Raw genomic sequence first — 25,627 nt, 5'->3', positions numbered from 1 at the left:
AACTCCCCAGACCAGCAGCTGGTGAGGAGCTGACGCCTGACGACAACCACAAGGGGGCACTTCGACGTGGATCCTCCCCAAGGCCAACCTTCAGATGCCACCACAGCCCCAGCCGACACCCTAATTGCAGCCTGGGAGAGAGTCTGAGACGGAGGCACTCACGCTAAGGCCAGGTTCCTGACCCACAGAAACTGTGCAATACTGTTTGTTGTTTTAAGCCTCAAAGTTTTGGGGTATTTTGTTACAGCAAGTAGATAACTAATGCAATCCCTTCCCCAGTGCCCCACACAGGCCTCGCTTCTATCCCAGTTCTCTAACCCCAGAGAGGGAGGCTCAGCAGTCACTCCCCTCTCTGCTCCCCCCTGGTGGCGGGATTTATGTCCCTTCAGTTTGCTGCCAAGCCCATTAGCGCTCTCTGTAAACAGGTAACGGGCTAGAAACATGGATAAAATTTACGGTGGAACTCAGGCATTTAGCACCCCCCGTGCCCACACTCCCCTGGTCTTGGACACGCCGCATTCCCGACCAGGAAGACCAGAGAACATGGAGCGTTAAATGGGTCTGGAGTCGTCTCGTTCTGTGTGTCATTCGGGTCTCAGTTGGAGGAACGCCGAGCACAGGGTCTTGCAGCCCCAGACCCACCTGGGGGATGATTTGCCTTCCACACAGGGAAAATATTTCTCTAAGTGTTTCTAGAACCTTTTGGCCAAACTGATTTTATTTTCCCAAATTGGCTACTGAGGCACATTCCAAAAGCTGGGTTTGGCCCATCTTCATTCAAATGTATCTCTTGGCAGAGGTAGCATTTAGGGTATGGATGTGTGTGTGAACTTAATTTTCTTTTATTTTTATTTTCAGTGAAAAAGAAAAACACAAAAATAACACATGCTGGTTGTAAAAACAAAATACGTGTATATAGTGCAAAGGGCAAAAGTCTCTTACCAACTCCTTCCTCAGTCCCGTGCCCCAGGAGTAACCCAAGCTAACGGTGCAGCGCGCAACTCTCCCGTATACACACACCCTACAGCTGCCACTTACAAGCTGTGCCCTGGGGGGCGAGCTACTCAAGTGGTGGATAGCCTAGTGTGTGAGTGCTCAGACTCCAGAGCCAGGCTGCCTGGGTTCAAATCCTGGCTCCACCCCTTACCACCCAGGTGACCTTGGGAGACTTCCCTGGCCTGCCCCCATGCCTCAGTTTACCCACCATAAAACGGGGTCAACACTACCTCTCTCATGTGGGTGCTGGAGGATTTACAGAGTGAACACACTGTAAACTGTCTGGAACAGTTGGCTGTTTCCATCTTGAATCTCCAGGATCTCCCACAGCAGCATTCCACTCAAGCCCAGTTTTGAAGCCATGCTTTCTCCAAAATTCTCCCCTGAGCCCGTCTTTCTAGGCGGCTCCTCACTGCCCGGGTGTTTAGGTAGAAGGGGTGGGGCCGCTGTGCTGTGACCCTGTATCCAAGTCCCCACCCTACGCTTACCTCCCAGTGGCTTGGGCCTCAGAAGTGATGGGAAAGCAGGTTTAATTATCGAGTTCTAGTTAATTAAGGCTTTACTACACACGGCAGCTCAAGAATCAAGTTAGATTTTAATCGTTACAGCTCTGCCGCTTAAAATCCCCAACTCGTCCCCATGGGAAACCTATTCAAGACCCACTTCGACCAGGCATCTATCAATCAATAGAGATTGATTTTTCTATTAATTTATTTGTACACTGCACTTCATTTAGCTTTATTTCCTGTGGCCTTTAATCACTGATGGCGATATGGTTCCTTCCTCCACTTCCTCTATCCTTTCTATTCATCCCATCAGTATTTTCCTGTCAACACAGAAATCATATCACTGAATGCCAGATGGTCTGACAAGAATGAGTGTCCGTGTGGGGACAGAGATTGGGGCTGCCCCCAAGGGTCCAGAGCATCTTCCATCACCCAAACACATAGTCTGAGGTGCTGACCTGGCGCACTCACTTCCAGTGTAGACGGTCCTTTGTGGTTTTAACAGAGGGCTACAAGTCACAAAGCTATCAGGTTGACTTCTCAGTCTGTTGTAGAGAGAACATAACATCATCTAATAGTCCACGGATTTGAAAACCACTGGTTGGCGACCCCAGCGTTGCTGGGCAGAGTCACGGACCAACGTTGGACGAGCAAGTCCCTGCTGATCCCCGCTTCGGGGCACTGAACCGAGTTGCCATGTGAGACCCAGCACAATCTGCAAGTTGCCCCGGTTCGAGCTGGGATCCGGGGCTGAAACCCCTGCCTGTTTCCAGTGTCCCTGGCGCCGCTGTTTGCTCGGCACACACACAGGACGAGGGGCAGAGGTGGGTTCCAACTGGCAGTTGTGCTCCTGAGATGCAGAAGGCTTTAATCTAATACCACACTCAGCCTTCTTGCAGGATGCAGGACAGGAAACACAGCACGCACAGCGGGAGGACCAGCACCCAGACACACAGCTTCTCTGCCCCTGCACCCACTGGGGGCACGTGTGGCTGCTGCAGCTGAGAGCCAAGATGCCTGTGGGTCACCCTGACACACAGACGCAGCAAGTGGGTCTCCTCTTATATCAGAGGCGCACAGGGCCAGGGTCTGCCGCCAACTCACGGCTCCCTGAGTCTGGGTCAGCCCCTTGCATGAGGGGCTCACAGCAAACCGGGCAGACACAGCACCCCACTTTCATCTTCACTTTGTACTGAAGACCTTGGACTCCGAGGTCGTCTCCCCGGGCACGAGTCTCCCCCTACAGGCAGCAGACCAGGCGTCTTGTTGGAGGCGGGGGTCAGCGTGTGGAGGGGGACTTGCCTATTCCTCTGAGGTCCTCTGAAGTGACCCTCGCAGATAACACAGAGCCTGGACTCTATGGCAGGCCTGTTCAACACGACTTTTCAAATTTGCTCTTTGCCCAGCTATCGCTGCAGGACGGGGTAACAAACGGGATCCATTTTCTTTATAGAGATGGGTAGACCGCTCACAATGATTTCTCTAGCAGGTGACGGTGACAATCAAGCTTATACACCATGCAGGCCAACAAACACAAGTTGAAAATGTTCAACAACCAAAAAACCATATTAGGACAACATCTGCAATCTATTGACAACCTCCCTGGTGCATCTTACACGGATTATCTCATATAATCTTCACCAACCCTGTGAAGAGAGAAGTCTTACCATTTTACAGACGAGGAGACTGAGGCTCAGAGAGGCTAGGTCACTTGTGCAAGGTCACCAGCTGGTCCGTGGCAGAGCCGGGATGTGAACCCAGGTCTGCCAACACTGGGCTTGTGCTCCTAACCAGGAATGAGCCCCACCCAGAGTCTGAGCCAGAACCCACTCTTCGGCAAGACCCCGGTGATTTTCATGCACAGTGATTTGAGAGGTGCTGGGGGCCAGAGCATCACCATTTGCTGGTTTTTGCCGAATCTTTTCTATGCAGGCTTCAGCAACCAAGTCTCCTCCTTGGGCCATATATTTCTCTGAAAATGTTAGAAGTGTCAAATAAGAAGTTGAGTCCAATGGCCCAGGTTAATTCCCTAGCAGAACAACGCGATGGTTTGATGATTCTGAAATATTGCTGCCAAACAAGCACTTACAGAGGCTCAAGCAAAGCCGTAAAACACGGTGTGAGGGCGTATTTCGACTCCAAGAAGTGAACATCTGATGATGTTTTGAATTACAGTGCATCAAGATTAATTCCGGGCTCCACTGGTGGAAGTTTTCAGGCCGAGCGGTTTCCACAAAAAGCATTTGCCCTAATGTGCCAGGTGAGAGCTGTGACAACTCCATTGCTTGGTGCCAATTACATTTACAGGCTTGTCCCCAGGAGTGCTAGGGAGGTGTCACCGTCAGTGCTGACGTATCGCCAGCTGGGGGCTCTGTCTCATGAGGTTCTGTGTGAAGACTCATTATCAATATATCCCATCGTGATCTGCAACTCCGCTCCATCAGGGCAAGTCTATCGGGGCCGGTTTTTGTGCAGGAAGCTTGGAAAATGGGAATAGCTCAAAGGCTATGCTTCTCAAGCCACTGTGCACACGAATCACCCGGGGTCTTGCTAAAATGTAGATTCTGACTCAGGACTGGGCTGGGGCTGTGGCTGGTCCAGGCACCACGCTGTGGGAATGTGGGAAGAGCACAGACCTGCCTGGGGAATCAGACAGGCACAAGCTCTGAGCCCAACTCTGTCACTTGGCAGCTGTGTGATGTTGGCCAAGTTACTTAACTTCTCTGAACATCAGATTTCTCATAAGTAAAATGGGGATACTTCCGCCTTTTTGGGTCTTCATTGATAAGATTTAGAGAGGATGTGTGCAGATTTTCTTCCCACTCCCAGAGGGGAGCAGTGGGACTCAGTCTCGCACATCGCCTTCACGGCATGTTCCGCCGAGACGCACTTTTCTTTCCTAAAGTTGCTAATTCCCTTCTTCCAGGTCAGGGTTTCTCAATCTTGGGACTACTGATGTTTGGGGCTGGTCACTCTTTGTTGTGGGGGGCTGGCCTCCGCATCATAGGATGTTTAGCAGCATCCCTGGCCAGCAGCACCCATCTCCCTGAGTTGTGACAACCAAAAATGTTTCCCAACATTGCAAACGCCCTGGAGGCAAAGTGCCCACAACTGGGAAACACCATTCCAGCAGTCATCCATATCAGAGGCTCAGCGGTATGTGTTGAGCACCCTCTGGGGCCAGACCGTGTGCCGGGAATATATTAAGACAAACGAGGCCCCTGACCTCACGGAGACTTCTTCCTTTTGGAGCCTCAGCCTTCTCACCTGTTAAATGAGTATAATCAAGCTGCCGACCTCCTTGAGTTGGTGGGGACGAGATTTGCAAATGCCTGGCCCCTGGTGTCTGGATTTAGTCAAACGACTGGGGATATGACGGGCCTGGGAATGTGACCTGGGTGCTTGGGGAGAAGGGTGTGGAGGCACGGACAGCTGGAGAGCTGGAGGGCTGGAGAGACGCCAGGAGGAGATCGGGCGGGCGGGAGCGGCAGGTGGGGAGGGGCCTGGAGGAGAGCGCAGGAGCAGCAAGACAGGGGAAGGTGAACTGCAGGAAGACGGGGCCCAACCTGGAAGGAAGGAGGGAGGAGGAGGGAGAGCCAGTGGGAGAGCGGCAAGAGTGACAGGGGACGGGGGATGGCGACAGGGAGGGGTGGAGAGCAGAGAGGCACAGACAGAGGAAAAGATAAGAAACCAGACAGATGCAAGATGAGAGGGAGACTGAGGGAGGAGGGGAACAAGCCCAGACAAGGAAGGGAGATGACGCAGACCACCACACCATGGGTCCACCACACAGGACCCACGAGAGCGGCTCTCACGCTTGTTCTAAGCACACCTGATTTGGGTCATAAAGGGTTAAAACAGAAAACAAAGGTCACGTACCAAGCGAGTTCAGTCCAGGAGCCAGCGCCACCAGAGGGACAGGGTCAGAGCACAAGCAGCCTTGAGGGAAATGAGGCTCCTGTTCCCCATCTTGAGTGGTGTTATTACGGCAATCACGGCGACGATATCAAAGCGTTTGTAAGCAGTTCACAGAGAGGAGCGTAAAAGACTGGTGGTGCAGCCCTGGCCCCCTGCCCCCAAGGGAAGTGCATGGTTAAAGTAACTGACTCGAGTGGAATCAAGTTGAGGACACTTGCGCAACTTGACCAAGCAGCTCTCGAAACATCCTGGACACATATTCCAAGCTGGCAGCTTGAAAAACACCCACAACTAGCTGGACTCCCAGCCCGAGCAGCGGCGTTCTCCAGCTGCTGGTGGGGGCAGTGACAGACTCCCGGAAACCGCCTGGGGTCATATCAGGTCCATTTGCCATATTTTCAAAATGATAAAACCTCAAGCACATTGCTGTGTGAGCTCCTGATTTTATTAGGAAGCTATTACAGGAACAGTCGAGCAGTCGTGCTTGCAGATGTGACGGCTCACGTTACTGGCTCCACAAAGATCTTCCAGAGCTCCTGCAGCAAACAGAGAAAGGAGAGATTCCCGAGGTCCGCAAGCGAGACTGCCGCAATTCCACACAGGGAGGGAAACAGCGAGAGAACCAACAACACGGGAGCTGTGAACCGCAGGCGGCACGCAGGCTCCTGCAGGAGCGGGAGCTTCCTCCGGCTTCTCCGCCGCCCCGGGCTGTTCTCTACTTTAGCGGGGGAGAAGCTGGATGCGTGAGTCCTGGCATCAATCCAGGGGCATCAGGATGTCCCACAATCAAAAGGGGACCAGGAGAAGGGCAGCAAGTGGCCACAATGTCTCCATCTGGGGACGTCTTTAGCGTCATGTAACGTGGCCGAGTTTCTGGGCCACATGACGCTCCTCTTAATGCTGGCAGGTGGAGAAGGTACGGACCATGCCAAGGTCTTAGTGGAAACCTTGCGTCCTCACTAGCACAAGGAGCCTGTCTGCCGTCCCCAGCGGGCTGCCCAGAGGCAGCGCGGCAATAAGAGGTTCCTCCTCGCACACGGGGACCACACAAATGCAGGGCTGCACCTGCTGGGGACGCACAGGGAGCGTGAGAGAGACAGAGCCCTTTGTCACCTCCTCCTCAGAACCGGCCTGGTCTCCAGAGACACAGAGGAAGGGAGGCCGCAGCCAAAGGCAAAGAAAACAGGACACTAATTCTCCACCTTTGCACTTCTATGAATCCAGTGCCTGGTAATTTGAAGGGATTTTCAAGAATTATTTTGACTTTTCAAATTTTCCCCATGTGCTGGGTTTTAAAACGGTAAGAAGCAGCGACGTGGCTGTAGGATTGTCCCAGCTCTGCTGTCTCCTGGCTGGGTGACCTGCCTCATCCTGGCACTGACACAGTGGACACAGGAGCTCAGCGCAGCGCCCGGCAGCTGCAGCGTTAGGAGGGAACTCGGAGGCCTCAGATGATGGGCTCCTGCCGTGCAGGGTCGGCAGGCTCATGGGTCACTACAGGAGCCTGCCTCGTCCGAGAGCCAGCATCTTCCCACAGTGAAGATGAGACCATCAGCACCCAAGTGCCTCCACTGACTTCCTGCGACCCACACAGCCTTCCGCCCCCAGGCTGGCTTCCCCTGAAGTGTGAAGAACGAGCTATGTAGCCGGAGGTGAGGTATGCCCAGCAGGCCCACTGCCGGACGAGGTGACCATTAAGAACGGGTGAGATCCCACCACAGGCTTCACTGAAGCCGCGGCCTTCCCCGCGCTAGCTGTTCCTCCACCCCCTTGGTGCACCATCTCCTTTGCCCCAGAGTCAAGAGCATCATGCCAGAGGCAGAAGTGGCCCCTCACGTGGGCCGGGACTGCACTTACCAGCTGCTGGATGCGCTCATACGCGAGGCGCTGTGGGAAGGAGGCTTCCACGGGCTCCACCACGAAGCGCCGCCGGCCGCCAGCGAGCTTCTCCAGCCGGTGCAGGGCAGAGCGGAAGTGGTCGTAGGCTTCGCATGTGACGTCCAGGTGTCTCAGCGTGAAGTTCAGCCTGCAAACAAGCAGCCGACACACGCACTGCTCGTCATCCCCAGGAGGGCTTGTGGTTCTGGCACAGACCGCCTTCCTGCTGCCTCTGATCCCACGACACGTCGGTGGATTCTAACTGCATACCTACTGCGTGCTGAGCACCTAAGGGCACTTCCTTCCCGAATCTGTGGGAGAGCCTGGGGGTGGAAATGGTTACCACCTCCATTTTCTAGACGTGGAAACTGAGGCTCAGAAAGGTGAAGTCACGTGCCCAAGATGACACTACTCGAAAGACAGCCCTTGTGTCTGAGGAGCCACAAACTGGTGTCAGAGGGGTAGGCGGGCCAGCACCTGAGGACTGGCCTCCCCCACCTGCACCTGGCACAGATCTGGCGCCTGGGCTGCCCGTGACTTGATGCAGTGGACAAGGGGCAGGGGCAGAGGGAAGTGCAGAGGCCTCTGAGACCACGGTGGGCAGAGAGCAGATGGCTGGGAAGTTGGTGGGGTTGGGGAGATTTCGGTGGGGGGGGCGGGGGGCGCAACTTCAGAACTGAGTCCTCACAGAGCATTCCCGGCGCGGCCACTAGCACCTTTCTACACCCTCATCTGCAATATGATTTAACATGAAATTCTAATTCTTTGCCTCTTTCCCTTTTCCTTCCAAAACCTTTTATTATGAAAAATTTCAGGCATATAAAGGGACGAGAACAGTACGACGAACTGGCCAGCTTTCTCCACCGTCAACTCACAGCCACTGCCACTTCTGCCCTCCACCCCTCCCCCGACTCCTGAGAAGCACATGCCCTTCCGCCATAAACGTCAGCATGCACCCTGAAAAGACAAAGCTCTTTTCACCTAAGACACATTTAACGATAACTGTTTAACATCAAATATCCAGTCAGTATTCAACTTTTCCTGTCTCAATTTTTTCCTTTACTGTCTACAAAATCAGAACCCAAGTGAGGTCAACCAAGCGAGGCTGCCATTGGTCACGTGTGCCTTCACGGGGGTCCGTGATATTACCAGTATAAACAACAGAGATGACCCTGTGGCCAGCTCTGTACAAGCTGTGATCGCTTCCACAGGGCGAATCTCTAGAGGTTGAACTGCTGGGTCAATAAACATGTCTGGTTTTATGGCTTTTGCTACCTAGTCTTCACTGCCTTCAGAAAAGTTGTGGACTATCACAAGAATCAGAGAAAACTGTACAGAGCATCCAGCACTGCGCCCATCACGAGATGGACACTCCATCAGTGCGAGCCCTAACGTTTTAGGATATTCAGGCGGAAACACCTAGAGGGGCTCTGTCTGCATCAGGGAGGAGACGGGGACCTGGGCAGCTGAGGAGACAGACGGCACCCTGGAGAGAATGACGGCACCTCAGAAAGAGGAGTGGTCCTGACAGTCTGGTGGCCCCACGGCTCAGCTGTGCAGCACAGTCTGCACTTGAGTCCTCATCTACTCACTGACCAGGTGTGGCCTGGACAGGCTCCCCGACGTCTCTCGGCCTTCCTCTCTTCATCTGAAAAACGGGGGTGGCAGCGCCTACACACGGGCGCGGCTGGGATGTGGATTAAATGAGAGCACGTGTGTAAAGGACTAGCACGGGCCTGGCACACAGCAGGTGCTCAGTGAGTGAGAGACGACGACGACACTGATGAGGACGCACTCAGAAGGTGGGAATCTGGCTCTCGGGAAGGCGGCACGGCCGCAGGGGCGGAGCTCACCTCTTCTCTACAGACAGAATGGCTATGCAGGCATTTTTCAATTTGTGAGCGAGTCGGAAGAGTGTTTTAAAGAGAGCGTCAGTTAAGTCATCGTCGTAAAACACTGCAGGGAAGAAAACAGGCAAATATCAGAGAAACCTGTCCCTCAGAGGACCTCACGGACACTAGGGAGAGAATTCTTACAGATACAGGATAGCAACAGGTCTTGCAATTAAAACCGCATGTAGATGTGGTGGCATGTCCTGGAAAGACTGTTTTTTTTGCTGAGGAAGCTTTGCCCTGAGCTAACGTCTGCACCAATCTTCCTCTATTTTGTATGTGGGTCGCCACCACAGCATGGCCACTGACAGACAAGTGGTGTAGGTCTGTGCCTGGGAACCAAACCTGGGCCTCTGAAGCAGAGCATGCCAAACTTAACCACTAGGCCACCGTGGTTGGCCCTGGAAAGACTGTTCTAAAATGCAGAGAACTCCATGGAGGGGCAGGGATACTGCACCTGACTATCCATGACAGTGACACTGGCTGTGACAAGGAGGATGTTCTCACCTTCGGCTGCAAGAAGAACAGTGGTGTGGCTGTACAAGTCGGAGACGTCCTCGTCCGACCAGCTGAAGGGGACCTCGGGATCTGGGAAAGGAGAAAGGCTGCCTTGTGCTCATTCCTTTCTCTGTGGGCCACCAGCTCTAACCCAGAGACTGCCTGACAGAAGCCCCAGGAAGAAGAATGGGGCTGGGGGAAGCTCAGCAGTGGGGGCCGCCAGGCAGACCTGAATCCCAGCACCCGGCTTCAGGGCTCCGGCCACCCCCGTGGAGAACCACAGTGGAAGAGGAGCCCACTCAGCCAGCGAGGGGCAGGCGGATGGTGGCTGACCGGCTGACCTGCTGCCCTGGCCGGGAGCCTGCGTAGCACACGGTCTGTACCTGTGTCCACGGCACTCCTGCCCCCATTTGCTGTGCAACGCTGAGAAGGTGCTGCACTTTTCTGGGTTTCAGTTTGGCACTAGAATGGATATACTACTACTTCCCTCATAGGACTGCTGGGAGATCGAAGGACCTAACGTACACTAAGTGTTTGGTAGGTGACAGGTACTCTGGACAAGCAATGATTTCCTCACCTGATGTCTGACAGGGAGAAGTTTTTATACAAAGAGAGACAAGCACACAGGTCTGGAACAGTCTGTGTAAGGAATTTAGAGAATTCTCCCACTCAGGTCCCTGACCCCTGTGGCCAACTCCCTGCTATGGGCAGACGACAGGGTGCCAAGCGGGAGGCTGCTTCCCGCACACGGTTTGCAGGGAAGTGGTCTACGCCCTGGAGTCCGACAGACTTGGGTTCACACCCTGACCCTGCCAAGTACCAGCCGTGCGACCCTGGCCAGACACTCAACCCCTCTGAGCATGAGTCTTCACTCCTAATTCAGGCATTACCACAACTACTGCACAGTGACACTGTGGGGTCTGAATGACAGAACGAACATAAGGAGCTGAGTACACGGCAGGTGCTCCAAGAATGACAGCCGTCACCCATCAGCCATGGAGAGGACTTGCCATGAGCCAGGGGACAGCAGCAGCAGCCAGGCCTCTGCCTGTCAGTCAAGGCCCGAGGGCTGATGGCTTCGAGGTATCACAAGGAACCACTGAATCAGATGGGACAGGAGAGGCAGACACGCACCTGTGCAGAGGTCGTCTTTCAGCCAATCCAATTCTTTGACCTTAACTACGCCACCTGTAAAAACAAACACAGAACCCCCCAAACCCTAAAAACAATTAGGAAAAAAAATAAACTCTTACACCATACACCAAAATCCATCTATCCATCCTCCTTTTCATCCATCCACCCTCTTAGCCCTCCTTCCTTCCTTCCATCCATCCTCCCAGCCTTCTGCTACCCTTCCTCCCCTCCTTCTTATCCATCCATCTTCCTACTCATCCATAAACATCCTCCCTCTCTTCTTTCCTTCTACCTATCAAACATTTTTTGAGTACTAAGTATCAGGTCCTGTGCTGGACATGGGGAATCAGATTTATGAGACATGTTCCCGTCTCTGGGGACCAGCAGCCTAGGAGAGACACCAACCAGGCACTGTGGTCAGGGCAATGTGAAAAGGCCGTGGCAGGGGCACAGGAGGAGAGAGGGGCTCTGGTGTAAGACAGGGGTGCCGGGGGTGCTTCAAAGAGACGGTGAGTCATGCCTGCTCCTTCGTGACTCCCTACTGTACACCGGGCATTCAACAAACACTGTAACAGTGGGGTCAGACACAGACAGGGCCCTGCTCTCACGGAGTCTATGGGTGGCAGACACCAATCAACCAGCCATACAAACAAATGTCAAAATGTGATGGTTCAAGGTGTCACGAGAGTCTGTTAGGGGACTGTGACCTCATCTGGAGGGCTGGAGACCTGAGCACGATTAGGAACTGACATGACAGGAGGAAGAGGGAGAGAACATTCCAGGCAGAGGAACGGCAAGTGCAAAGGCCCTGATGGGAGGGAACCTCAAACAAGGCCACGCTGGAGTGCGGGAGCCCCTGTGGTGGATGGAGGGGGCTGTGACAAGCAACGGAGCTGGTCTGTACTCGGAGAGCAATGGCAAATCTCTCTGAAGGGTCTGAGGGCTGTGGGCAGGAGTGACCGGCTCTGAGTCTGGAAAAGTGCCCTCAGCTGCTCGAGGAGGAAGGTGTGACCAGGAGTCCAGTTCGGAGCCGGCTGCCGGCATCTGTCTCAGGAGCGTCTTCCTGCAGGCGGTGCAGGACCCTGACGATCAGGCAGAGGGGGGTGGGGGCCATTCCAGGCAGAGGGAAGGGCATGTGAAAGGAGTCCTGGGCTCACTGGAAGCAGGGCTGGACAGTGGGGCTGTCAGGAGAGGAGGCAGGAAAAGCAGGCAGGGGCCAGACCAGGAGGTTTGGGAGCCAGAGACAGAGCCTGGACTTCACCCCTGGAAGAGGTCAGGCTTGCATCTTAGAAAATCACTCTGGACACGACGTGGAGGACAGCTTGGGGAGTCAGACCAGGAGCCGGGGAGGGTAGGTAGGGGGCCACTGCCGACGGCCAGGAGAGAAGTGAAGTAGGACGCAGCAGTGGGCACGGGGAGGAGGAGATGACACAGGACAGGGTCGTCTGTGACCTGGGGCTACGTGAAGCTAAGACAACATCTGCTCCCTCCATTCACCGTGTGAAGGGAAGCAGGTGGAACCCCGTCTCCCGACGTCACGGTACTGGGTCTCTGCCCCACCCGCCAAACAGAGAAACCTCCCTGCTCCGGGGCCTCACCTCCAGCAGCAGTCAGGTGGCTGTTGAGGGCAATGTTTCGCTGGCACATGGCCAAGAGATCGGCACCGACATCTGGAACGACAGGAGGGCATGCCATGAAGCACCAGCCATTACGACACTTCTATGTCCGTGTTTTTACCCAGAGAGAGCTGGCATCAGCAGCACGACCGCAGAAAGGTGCACAATGGAAACCAGAGTTTCTCCTGTGTGTTTTGCTGCCAAAATTAAGTATGTTCACCTTCAGGCTCTTTCCAGTAATCTTTTCCTCAAATAAGAGATGATCATGCTGGTGGGGACACTCCAGAGGGAAGGGTGAGAGCTCTCAACACTCCAGAGCGTATGAACCCGCACGGCACTTCCTACAGCCCAGCTTGAATGTTTCTCATAACCGCATGGTGGTATCGTGATCCCCATTTCACAGGTGAGAGGCTCGAGTAGTCACGTGACTGTAGGAGCCAGGGTGGGACTTGAACCCAGGTGTCTGCCTCTAAATCTAGGCTCGCTCTTTGACACTCCAGAAAACCGACCCGAGTCAGAAGGACATTTGGATGTGACTGAGATGCAGAGCAGATGCCAACCGGCTGGAGGCCTGCTCTCTTGTGCGTGATTCACTGTGGCTGCCATGCGTATTCCTGAGCCGCCTGCTACTCTGATCGGGTGAGGTTTCCCATCATTTCAGCACTGGTTTCCCATTGTTTTGGCAGAACTGAGTCGCAGTACTCAGTGAACTGAGTACATAGTACAAGTGAATCCTTGAAGAGGGATGGGGGTACGGGCAGTGCTTTGCCAAAAATTAATTTTCAATTAGGAGAAGGTATGTGTGGAAGGCAGAGAAAGTCTTGTTAATGACACTTCCTGGCCCACTGTGGCTGTGGGCGTCCCCATCCTACACATTGTAGACTCCCTGGGGACTAGACTGTCTCCATCCCAAGGGCCATGCAGAGCCTGGGAAAGGTTAGGGAGCTCCCTGCTTACCAAAGGGACCGATCTGTCCCTTCTTCTGGGCCACTGGGTGAAGAGAATATTGATGGTGTGTGCCTGACTGGTTCAGCAGGTTTTATGCCTTTATGATAGTTTTTATCAAAACAGACCTCGAGGGGTCGGCCCCGTGGCTTAGCAGTTAAGTGCGCACGCTCCGCTATTGGCAGCCCGGGTTCGGATCCGGGGCGCGCACCGACGCACGGCTTCTCCAGCCGTGCTGAGGCCACATCCCACATACGGCAACTAGAGGGATGTGCAACTATGACATACAACCATCTACTGGGGCTTTGGGGAAAAAAACGAGGAGGACTGGCAATAGATGTTAGCTCAGGGCCGGTCTTCCTCAGCAAAAAGAGGAGGATTAGCACAGATGTTAGCTCAGGGCTGATCTCCCTCACACACACACACACACACACAAAACAGACCTTGTGTGGAATTCTACACAACAGGTAAGAGAGGGGCAGCTGTGGCTGAAGGGGGTGGCAGACTCTCAGGGAACTCAGCTCCATGGAAAACAGTCTGAAAACCCCCACTAAGGAAGGGCACCATGCTGTGAGTCGTCAGCTGTGGGTATGACCTTGGGTCAGCCGTTCGACCTCAGCCTCAGTGTGCCCAGCTGGACAAAGCGGATGGTAAGATGCTCCCTGGCGCCTGCCCAGGGTCACTGTGAAGCTACAGGCAGGTGCTGATGCACGGGGAAGGGCTTTACTAACTGTACCGTGCATCTAAATGCAAACTCTCGAGGGTAAGAAAACTTGACTGCATCCCACTATTAGGCGCCATGCAGAGAGCACAGCTCTTGACTTGGAGAAGTGCTCACTGGCAATTCACAGGAAGCGGTCAAGGAGCAGCAAAAAGGGTGGCTGCCTGCAGACTCCTGACCAGTGGTTAACTCAGGACATCTGAAAGTACGCCCAGTCACAGGCCACCCCTAGCTTCCCCTTTCCGATCTCAGAAGCAAAAGACGCACGCCATGAAAACGCTCACTGGGAATCAACGAGATGCAAACCATATCAGCCGGTAGCATTTTCTGACCACAGATGGTCAAGATTTAAAAAATATACTCCTCTTCCTCAACCGATGAGATGCTACTCTTATCAACTGGTGCACTCCTGAAAAAGCACGTTGGCAAGTCTGAGGTGTAGCTGTGAGTACTGCACTCAGGTCAATTTGCTGGTTTTCATCACCTATGGTTACGTAAGATGTCACCAGTGAGGGACAACTTCTATGTCAGTGTGATATTATTTCAAAATAAAAAATTTAAAAAGAAATCAGTTGGCAACACGTATCAAAAGCTTGAGAAAGGTCATACCCAGTTTGAGGAATTTAGTCTGAGGATCATCAGACAACAATGTACAAAAGTGTTCATCGCAGTGCAACTGACAAGTGCAAAAAAATAGAACAAAAAATACGGGAACCAAAATGTCCAGAAAAAGGAGAATGGTAAAAAAGAAAAAAAGATGAAATATTACCTAGTCATTAAAAGTTGTATTTATGAATTATTTTTAATGAGATGGGAAAATGCTCTTGAAAAAATGTCTTTCAACATTTTTGGCAGAATACAGCACTGAACATATATAGTTTGATGTCAGGAATTATTTGGGAATTATTAGGAAAAATATTATAAACAAGTATATACAGTTAAAATACAGATTCCAGAAGGTAAGCTCCCTGAAGACGGTGACTTGACTGTTCTCTGCGCGCTCCTGGATCTCCCGCATCTACAGGCGCGTCTGGCACACAGCAGGTGCTCAATAAACTGCATACTGTTGAGTGAACCTGGGGACTGCAAAATTACGGGTAATTTTTATTTGCTATTCTACAAGTTTTCCACAGAGTAGGCAAGATTTCTATAATGAGGAAAAAATAGTAAGCTTGTTTGTAAGCCTTATAAAAGGCACGCTCCTCATGGTTTTCTGAGATGCTTGCTCTTTTGCAGGGATGTGAGCAGAGGTACCAGCAGAGCCGCCAGTGCCTCGTGAAGCTAAGTGGTCCCGTACCTGCTGGTGATGCTGTAGCCATGGGCTGGGTGTGGCTGGGTCATTCTGACGGTACTGAGAAAACAAGGGTGCGGTGGAGAAAACCAGCGGAACAGGCGGCAACGTCAAAGCCGGCCAACGTCCAATTTCCAGTTTCGCTCCCTGACTTTAAAGTCAGTACCTGCATGTGCACAGACTCCTTCTCCTCAGCCTGGGACAGCGGGCGTTACCTGTACAATACACGGTCTGCGCCACGGTGGCTGCGACGATGCTGGTGAGCCCCGTGCCCGCCCCGAGCTCCAGCACGGTGCGTCCCTGGAAGAGGTCCCATTGGAACAGGATGTAGTCCGCCAGGAGCAGGGCGCCCCGCCACACCTGGAGGGGAGACAGGCGACATGAGGCTCAGGAGAGACCCTTCAGGGCCACGGGAAGTGGATGGGACCTACCCACCTGCTTGCCAACATCCTCCAGGGGGGTGGCCATGGTGTGCTCTGGACAGGACGGAAACCAAAAGAGAAAGGGCCACTGTGAAAGAGGGGATGGACAGAAGACAGACGGGGCACAGCAATCTGCAGACACGGTCAGGTGGGTGTTGGAGTCGGGCATTCTAAAGAGCAGAAACACAGGCTGTGCTACCAGGTGTCTGAGCTTCGCTCCCAGACCAGGCACCATGGTTCACTCTCTTTCAGATGACTGCGCATCTCTGCCCCACAGCCCGGAGACTAGGGTCACAAAAGGTCTTGGCCCCATCTAATCAAATACTCTACTTTTTTATGTTCAATAACTGTATATTACAATTGTGATACATTTATGTTGTTTTCATCAGTTGTTTGCTAATAATAATCACAACTCATTCCAAAATATTTTCTTACACTTAGAACCACATTAGGAGTTAACAAAATAAGTTTGAATTTATATCCTTTTTTAGGTGAAGTATGATAAGTAAGGATGATAATTCTCAAGCACAAGATATTTTAGGATGAAATCTGATGGTGGTGGTGGGGGGTAGAAATAGAAACGAGATTAAAGAGAAAAACAAATGACGTCAAACATTTTTGCTTTTAAATAAGAACTGGCTTTCGTGTTTATACTCGGTGATGGCTATCAAATTAAAACAGACACAACACACGCAGGGGGGCAGCCTTGCACTCTCATCAGACTCACACAAATCAAACCACACACTCACAATAACACAGGAGCAGGGCCTGGGGATGGGGAGGAGGAGACCAGCCTGGGGGTGAGTAGTGGGGGACGCCGCCATGCTCCCCTCCGGGAGGGTCTGCCCTGGGAGGTCAGGTGCGCTGTCGCTCTCTCGTTTGTTTTCAGTCCCCTTGAGCTCTCAAGGTGGGAGCATCCCACAGTGCCAAGGGCACTGCTGTGTTTAAAGATGAGTGCCATTTGTAAAACTGGGGTCTAGAACGTCTGCCAACTGCTCTGTGTGGTGTTCAACTGAAGCAGCGGCCATCTGTCCCCAAGCCAGGTAAGAAACTGGCTGAGTACAGCCCTCCTGGGGACCAAGCTGCTGTCTGAGGGCTTCTCCAGGATAAATATGACCAGAGGCTTCTGCCCTTCATGCAGACTTAGAAACTGATCTCCGAATAAAAGGAGGCTAATGAACTGCTCACCAGCGTCTTGGCTGGATTTGACATTGTGGCTTGGAAGGAGTCACTTTAAGTAAATTACGCCCCTTTCTGAAGGACTTTAGATTGCTAAAGCCCAATATATACCCACTTGGTTTGAAACTGGAACAAAAACGTCCACTGATAGAGTCCTGCACTGCACACTTATGGGACGACCCCTGCCCTGAGCCAGGCCTGCGCTGGGTGCCACTGCGACGTCACTACTTGATGCTCACTCACAGCAGTCCTGTGGAGTAGCTGCCACCACCCCATTTTACAGAAGAAGACACTGATGCTGAGGCTCGGCACTGTGGTTGTCAAAGTGATGGGAAAAGTGCATCCTCTCCGCACCAGGCACCATGCTCAATGCTTCACGGGCAAGACCATGTTTACTCCTCAAGACCGCCCGAGACACAGGTTCGAGTGCTATCTTACAGATGAGGACAATGTGGCTGAGGGAGGTGACACAGGCCGCCCGAGGTCACAGAGCAGGTAAGTGGCAGACGTGGGGGTCCAGGTGAGGCTGTCTGCCTGCTTCTCCCCCGAGAGGGGAGAGGCTCCTCCTGAAGCAGGCAGAACCCCACAGGCTGCCTAGGCACAGGGTTTAAAACGCAGAGGCTCCCAGAGTAAGGGGCACAGGACCTCAGCCAGCAGGTTGAAGGCTTAGAGGGGAGGGAAAGAGGCCTCCCCGGGGTCCTCGCTTCCACAGTCCTGCTCCAGACCCTCTGTGGGGGCTCCCCTGCCCCCACCGTCCCTCTTACCCAGTCTCTGCAGCCCCACCACGCACCATCCTGGGTGTGGCTCGTGTGCCCTCACGCAGGCCTCCTCCACCTTCCACTCTCTCCTTCCTGTCGGCCTGGCCCAGCATCCCCGGTGTCCTCTGCTCCCCAACACCTAGGGGCCCCCCCATCAGGATCTTGCTCATACTTGGCCCTTTTCTCCGAGGGGTTCGTGGGTGTAAGTTTGCCCCCAGCTGTATTCAGGCGGGGCTGCTTCCCCGAGAGAAAACGTGGAGGGAGGTCAGATAGGCCTGCGTGGGAACCAGGTTCTGTCATGTTCTAGCTTGGCGACTGAGTCACTGAATTCCTCAGTCAGGGCCACAGTTTGCTCCTTTACAAAATGCAGAAATAGCATCATCGCCTCATCCGTGGGGCTCAGTGACCCCCCCTCACCAGGGTCAGGGGGGCTCCTGCCCCGGTGGAAAATCACAATTCATATTTAAACAATTCCAGTGGCATCAGAAGACATGACAGTCCGGCTTGAGGAGCTCCACCCATGAGGAGACACTCAGATTGGAATCTGACCTGTATCCCGCCTCCACCCGAGTCCCAAACCACCGGTCTCAGCCGGTTTGCTAACAGAGACTCTAGACCTGCAGGAACCGAGACTCTCTTTCTGAGCAGGTCTCCCATCCCCCCTCAGGTGATGCCCAGGAACCAAAGCTGACGGCAGCTCACACTCAGTAAACACTTACTCTGTGCCAGGCCCCGTGCTAAGAGCTAATGTGCCACCTCCCTTAGCTCCTCACAACCAGAAGTTACACCCATTTTACAGACAGGGAAACTGAGCTCCGAGAGGTTAAGCCACTTGCTCAATTCACTCGGCCAGTGGAAAAGGCACATCACCGGGATTCCCACAGCCTGAGTTCCAGCCCTGCCTCTTCCCAGTTCTCTTTGGGTCTCAGTTTCTTTATCTATAAAATGGGGAACACGATCACAATTTACTTTGAACCTTGGGTCTGTAGATTCCTTGCAGGTCCATGGATAAACATTCTAGGTTTCAGCGAGCTGAAAAGGAAGGTGAACCTCCAGGCAACGTGACACGGGGGCCTCGGCGAGATCAGTGGAAAGGGCAGGCAGGGGCGCTGGCCAGGCACCGGCCCGTTCCCCTGGGACTCTGCTCTCAGCCTTCAGGATGGTCAATTCCCAGAACGTTAAACACACGCACGCTGGAGGCCCAACCCTCGCTGCAGAAGAACCAAGTCTGCTGCTCCCTCCTCAGGGCAGCCACGTGAGTGAGGCTGAGAGGGAGACGCGTCCTCACTGATGCCCTCAAGAAACAGTCCTTTCCTAGCCACTTCCAAACGTGCTCATCACACGACGTGGGTGAGAACACAGGCTGTGGTGTCAGACGGACCTGCGTGGGAATCGTGGCTCTGCCACTGACCAGCAGTGTGACCTCAGGCAAGCTCCTCAACCTCTCTGAGCCTCAGTTCCCTCCTCGGTGAAACAGGAGTACTCATCCCTGGAGAGGACCAGAGGTAATCCACGGAAAATACGGAGTAAGGTTCTGGTGAGAATGCCACGTTGCCCCCCAGAGTGGTCTAGAACAGAGCCTGCCTGGTACCCAGCAGGCCCTCAGGAACTGCTGAATGGATGAACGGAGGGGCGGATGGATATCGGGGCTGATGCTCTGTCTGTTTTTGAGAGTGCTCCAACTGACGCCATGCCCTTAGCCTGGGCCAGTGCTGGGGAGGGCTTTCCTTGGGACGTCAGCCACCATCAGGGACCCCAGATCTCAATGAAGGACCCTGGATCTCAATGAACAGACTCGAACCAGAGCTCCTCCCCACAATGAGCAATGCTGGGGGCGGCAAGAGTCCTGGCTGTGGACATGGACCACGTGGCTTCAGAACCTTCCTCACCGCAACAAGGAAGGGCTTGTCCCTTCCTCATCCGTACGCCCCGAGGGGGACTGTGAAGACTACACGAGGTGATGAGGTAAAATATCAAAGCACAGCAGGCGCTTATCCTTTGCCGGCTCACCTCCCGTCCTGGCTCCTTACTGCTCCCGGCATCTCTAGAGACGTGAAGTCCTGGAGTCGCCAGATCCCTCTGCCCTGCCTCTACACCCGGATGGTGGACATTCTTGATCCTGCTTCTCAGTGCCCACTGGAACCTCTTTTCCGCCCCGCTCATCACCTCCCCTTTCCCAGCTCCTGGTCTGCCTGACTGGACCACAACACTCCTCCAGAGTAATGTGGATCTATCTCCCCGTCCCTCTGCCATGCTCCAGCTCCGGAATCTCCCACGGCCCCCTGTTGCCAGCCCAGGTTGGCCAAGTCGTCCACAAACCCTACCTTGACCCATACCCCCAGCATGCCAAGTTGGATCAGAACATGGAAGTGGGAGGCAGCAGCAGCAAGGCCTGGAGGCGGCGATGGCCAAGCCAGGACATGTATGACAATGAGAGATGTGTTAAGAAAGCAGAGGCTGGGGGAGGCATCCCAGGAAGGAGGCAGAGCATAGAGGCCACAAGGGAGAAAGTGCAAGGAAAGGTGTGAGGCCCAGTGGTGCTGAGAGTTGAGCCTGGAGAGGTGAGCAGAGCCACGTCACAGAGGGTCTTGTGAGTGAGGCTGGGTCGTCTGCACTGCATCCTGAGGGCAATGGGGAGCCATGAGGAGTCTCGAGCAGGAGGGTGACCTGACTGTGTTCTGGAAAGCTCCCCCTGCTGGCAGTGGCACTAACGGCTCCCAGTTTCACCTGAGCTGGTCCTGACGCCTGCCTTGTCCCATAATACCCTTGCCCGGGCCTGAACACAGAGCCAATGCACAAACACACCTGTGCCCTGGTGGATACTGAGGAGCTGCCTGCGTGGTAGGTGAGCCAGACCTGTATTTACCTATTTTGATGACATCGGGGGGGCTGCTTTCTTGGGCTTCGTCTCCCAGGAGGTCGTCTTCTTCCTGCGTTAGAATCACGGGATGTACCTTGTCTCTCGAAGGCCCCGCCGGGTCGGAGTCAGAGCCAGCCCGTGGTCTTCTCACGACGTCCAAATCGCCATCCTCATCCAGCTGAGCTCCCGCCCCCTCACTACTGCGGCCACACCCCGATGGGGACCCCGTGCTGTCCGTCCCAGCGGGAGGAGCCTCCTCTGCGCAAACACCTCCGTGACTGCCACCCTCAACCCCTGAGTCTGCCCAAGAGTCTTCATTCCACAGAAGCTTGAACTGGGACAGGAAAACTGAAAGCAAGACAAAACACAAAAGGTGAATATTTCCAAGCTGTCTTTCCTTTTTTCCTTCCTCTCCTTGTTTTGGAACATTTGATTTTCAACTGGAAAGAGTCTTAAACACCAGGCAGAGACACACTAATGTCAGCAGAAAAGGCCCGTCTGATTCAGCTGTGATGCTGGGGCCACCAAAGCAGCCATAAGCACCACTGAGCGCACCTGCCACTGATGAGCACCTACAGTGTAGGCAGTCCGCCCACGCGGCTCACTCAGTCCTCAAAGTCGCCATGAAGATGGCAGCACTGGCTCCATCTTACAGACATGGAAACTGAGGCTTAGAGGTTAAGTGAGCTGATCACGGCCACACAGCTTCGGATGTGGCTGAGGCTGAGGCAAGACTCAAACCCTGTCTGCTCGAGTCCTAAGCTGATGCTCATCTGACTACACTGCTCCACTTCTTAAGGTCTGGAGGACAGCACAAGGATATGAAGTGTCCTCACCATCTGGTGGCCAGAATGTCACTGGGACAAGTTTCAGTAGGAGTGTGTGAGCCAGGAGGGGCGGGCTGGAGGCAGGGGATGCCAGGACTTGAGCAGACAGTCCTGGGCGGGAGTCTGACCCCAGGGAAGTCACCTCTGTTCTGAGTCTCGGTTTCCTGAATCCAGGAATCCAAATTGGGACACGAGAGAAAGGGGAATTACTGATCACACCAGAACGAGAAGCTAAGGCAGGGTGATCAGACCTGGGGAGGGTGGCCAGGGAGGGCCTGTCTGAGATGTCATCTGAGACACCACGGCTGAGGGGGAAGAACGTCTGGGCAGAGTGAACAGCAAGAGCAAAGGCACTGAGGGAGGAAGGTGCGAGCAGTGTGTGAGGGACAAAGAGTGGCTGCAGAGCAGAGAGGGAGAGGGAGGTGTGGACACACAGGAGAGTCTGGGTTGGGCTGGGCCTTGCAGGCCAAGGTGAGGAGTCTGATTTTATTCTAAGAGCAAAGGGAAGCACTGGAGGATGAAAATCAGGACAGGGATGTGATTTGCATTTTCTAAAGATCCCCTTGGCCGATGGGGAGATGAGCGCAGGGAGGGTGTGCAGGTGAAAAACCACGGAGCCCTGGTGGGAGGAGACAGAGGCAGCCAGGCAAGCCATGCAGGAGGGAGGGGCAGTGGGGATGGAGGGCAGCGCGAAGATGGAGCCCATGCCCTGTCTCCCTACTGGACCACAGGCTCTCTGGGGGCAGAGCTTGGCTCATTCGCTTCTGCATTCCCAGCACCCAGCCCTGGGCCTGGCACACAGCAGGTGCTCGGGAAAGCACAGGAGTTTACTCAATGAAAGAAAGGCACTTAAGAACGGGAGCAAGGATAACAACTAAACAATCCACTCTTCCCAATCTTTTCCCCCAAAAATGAGTATGAGAAAGCAGAAAACAAAATGGGCCCCCCGGGTGTTGGGGCCCTCTGCACACACCAGGACCTTACCAGGCTGCCCCACACCGTTGAGTCGCACCATGAGGTGTCTCTGGTTCGGGGTGTACAGGTGGACGTCTGACAGCACAGTGTCGCTTTTGAAGGTGACCTCGTCCATGGCTCAGGTGGGAGCCACTACCACGGCCCAGGCTCCACGTTAATCATGGGACAGCAGCACCTGAGAGGCGAGAACAGGTCCTCAGGACAGGAGGTCCGGAAGGAGAATGGTGTAAACACACCCCAGCTAGGTGGTAAACAGGTTTGCATCATTCTGGGAAAGTGCTTCCCTTTCAATTCTCTTTTAATTTTTTCTAAAAGAAAGTCTCAGAGCCTGGGCTAGGGACCAGAAACCAGCTAGAATTGTGTTCTTTTGTTTGCACTGTGTTCATTCTCGTAGTAATCTTTTATTCATGGCAAGGGATCTGGATTTCCATTTATACTAATAAAGTTTTCTTTCCCTCTAAATCTTTTCCAACTTTTTATTACAAAAATTTTCAGATAGACAAGAAAGTTAGGGCAGAGCATAATAAACAACCATACACTCACTGCTGAGATTGAATGATAAGCAACATTGTGGCATATGTGCTCGCTCGACCTATCAGGGCTTTTTCTCCCCCAAACTATCTGAGAGTACATTCTACACATCACATTTTACCCCTAAATTCTTCTTCCCGAGAACACGCTGCTATATAACCACGAGACCATTAGCAACCTAAGGTAATTAATGATTCCCTTGTGTCATCTAAAACCCAGTCCATAGTCAATTTTCTCCATTTGTCATCCAAATGTTTTTCACAGCTAGATTTTCCCAAAGCAGTATTCAATCACAATTTATGCTTTACATTTAGTTCTTCTCTCTTTAGTCTTTTTTATTCTAGAAGTTGACCCCAGCTAGCCACATACCATTTGTTGTTTTAAAGCTTTCTTTTTATTTATTTATTTTTAATAATTTTATTTATTTATTTTCCCCCCCAAAGCCCCAGTAGATAGTTGTATGTCATAGCTGCACATCCTTCTAGTTGCTGCATGTGGGACGCGGCTTCAGCATAGCCGGAGAAGCGGTGCGTCGGTGCGCACCCGGGATCCGAACCCGGGCCGCCAGTAGCGGAGCGCGCGCACTTAACCGCTAAGCCACGGGGCCAGCCCGCTTCCTTTTTAAATAAGAAAAAAAAAATTGAGTGGATTTAAAGGAAAAGCAATTAAGGGAATCATCGTATAGGTGATATATAGATATGGAAAAGTTATGATGGTGAACAATAACTAAAATTTGGCAAACCATGCCTGAGGCAGGGTGGTGAAAAACAGGAAGTATCTCCCTCCAGCCCAACGTTCCACCTCAGCAGCATGCAGACAAGCCACGGGCTTGGGTGCTGGGCAGAGCACATGTGAACCCTGGTCTCCTACCTCCTCGCTGTGTGACCTTGGGAAAATCACTTCACCTCTCTGGGCCTGTTTCTTCAGTTATGTTCTCACCTCGCAGGGTTACTGGGGGGTGAAGTGCCAAGCAGAGTCTTTGGTTACAGCAGTTGTTAATAAATACCAGCAACTTCCTGTCCTGGGGCTGGTTTCAGGTGTTGCACCCAAACCTGCCCATAATCCCTGACCTCCTACGGAACCGTTCCGACCTGGGCAGATGGGTGCATCAGCTTCATTTCATGAAACCTCTCTGCGCCTCCATTTCTCCAACTGGAGCACGGGGTCATCCTAACCCAGGCTGTCCTCACGACCTGAGTACACACTAACAGGAGGTCCCACACTTAAGTACTTGCTATGGGGAAGCAAAAGTTGTCCCAACACAGAAATTTATAAAGAAGCTAGCCCCTTATTAAATTAGTCCCCATGCTGGCTTTTCCACCTGACACTATATAAGCCAGCACAAAGCAGGCAGGCTGTGAAGCGAGGCTGTGAATCTGGTATACTGATGCAGGATTTCTTGATGTCAATGAACGTGATGGAGGAGAAATGCTCGACTCTCAGGCAAAAGCCCATGAGGACTGGAAAAATTAGACTGAACCCTGGAAGAGGCAGACTTGGCCTTCCCAGGACTGAAATGTGTCCTGGCGAAAAAATGAGGACTTCCGCCTATAGTTTTGGAGGAAAAAAATTAGATCCTCTGTGATGATGCTGAGAGTCAAGCATGAACCAAAGGATGCTGTTCCTTGCAATAGTACAATTTTGTCAAAAAAATTACATCCCAGAAAATGAATGTTCTTTGCTCTTTGCAAAAATGAGCATAATATTACCAAATTTTCTTAAACATAGACAAAAAATAAACTCATTCTTAATTTCTAGTTGAATTTTTAGTTTTAAAATGCAAATTACCCAGGCTAGTCTACAACTAAGATACCAGGTGAAGTGGATTTCCTTTAAGGGGCTTTTCCCAGAACCAGACACCTGGGATATGGAGGCGCCTGGTACCTATCTCAGGGCCTGTGTGAGGATTGAATGAGACGATCACTTTTAGGGTTCAGGACATAGTCAACGCTCAATAAATAACAGTAAGCATTATCACTATAGCAATAATAATAATAATTATTGCTAAAGGGTGTGCTGGGAAGATGGGAAAGGCAATAGTCAGTTTCTCTGCTTAGGAACAGCTGACTCAGAGTCACCATCTGGGACTGCTGGGGCTGGCTGGGCTTCAGGCCCCTCTCCTCTCTAGGCAGAGCAGGCAAAGGAGACCTGGATGCAGATGGGACCCCGCCCCTCCTTCGCACTGCAGGTTCATCTCGCAGCAGCTGCTGACAAGAGCCTTGGCTCTTCTAAGGTTGTGGGGCCAGACTCAGACACTGTCATCCCTCCTCTCCTATGGTTCCCTGGTCAGGGTTGCCCCAAAAAGCAGTTTGCTGGGGTCAGGGGGTTGAAATACCTCCCCGCCTTCCCGTCTTTCTCTCCGGCAGGTGTCACTCACTCACTCACTCATTCAACAATCACGAACTAGGCGCGATTCTATGACGGTTCACAGCCAGGCGCAGGATAACGGAAGGCAGGGCGTGAAGACTGGGAAGTTGGAGGAACCAAGGCCCGGGGGTGCAGGGAAAAGACTTGGCTCTGGCCACAGAGACGGGGTCAGGGGCTCCTGGTTCTGTCTTGCCGCCTCCCTGAATCCCAACCTTGTGCGTTAAGAATCGCCCTCTTAAAAGGCAGTTACAGCTCGGGCATCCCTTTCTCATCCGAAAGAGAGGGGGCTGCTTGGACTCCAAGCAGAAGCCCA

General features: G+C 53.0%; 1 protein-coding gene across 1 annotated transcript; it reads right to left on the bottom strand.

Annotated features, from left to right (window-relative positions):
* Positions 1–826: 826 nt before the first annotated feature.
* METTL22 (methyltransferase 22, Kin17 lysine) lies at positions 827–22,546 on the bottom strand. Its single transcript, XM_014793460.2, has 10 exons — positions 22,426–22,546; positions 20,621–20,962; positions 15,831–15,871; positions 15,611–15,755; positions 12,421–12,492; positions 10,823–10,876; positions 9,698–9,778; positions 9,152–9,254; positions 7,278–7,446; positions 827–5,956 (listed from the first exon to the last, which is right to left on the bottom strand). Exons 1-10 carry the CDS (start codon positions 22,529–22,531, stop codon positions 5,921–5,923), a joined length of 1,149 nt encoding a protein of 382 aa, XP_014648946.1. The 5' UTR covers positions 22,532–22,546; the 3' UTR covers positions 827–5,920.
* Positions 22,547–25,627: the final 3,081 nt, after the last annotated feature.

Source organism: Ceratotherium simum, chromosome 26 (assembly GCF_057802395.1).
Source record: "Ceratotherium simum simum isolate JZ-2026a chromosome 26, ASM5780239v1, whole genome shotgun sequence".
Lineage (NCBI taxonomy): Eukaryota > Metazoa > Chordata > Mammalia > Perissodactyla > Rhinocerotidae > Ceratotherium > Ceratotherium simum.
Note: the sequence above shows the minus strand (reverse complement) of the source record. Positions and strands in the feature narration are given on the sequence as shown.

Coding starts and splice junctions, on each gene's coding strand:
- METTL22 (XM_014793460.2), bottom strand. CDS start 22,531: ATGGACGAGGTCACCTTCAAAAGCGACACTGTGCTGTCAGACGTCCAC. Junction 10,877..12,420: donor CCACCTGACTGCTGCTGGAG/GTGAGGCCCCGG, acceptor TTGTTTTTACAG/GTGGCGTAGTTAAGGTCAAA. Junction 5,957..7,277: donor ATGAGCGCATCCAGCAGCTG/GTAAGTGCAGTC, acceptor TGTTTGCTGCAG/GAGCTCTGGAAGATCTTTGT.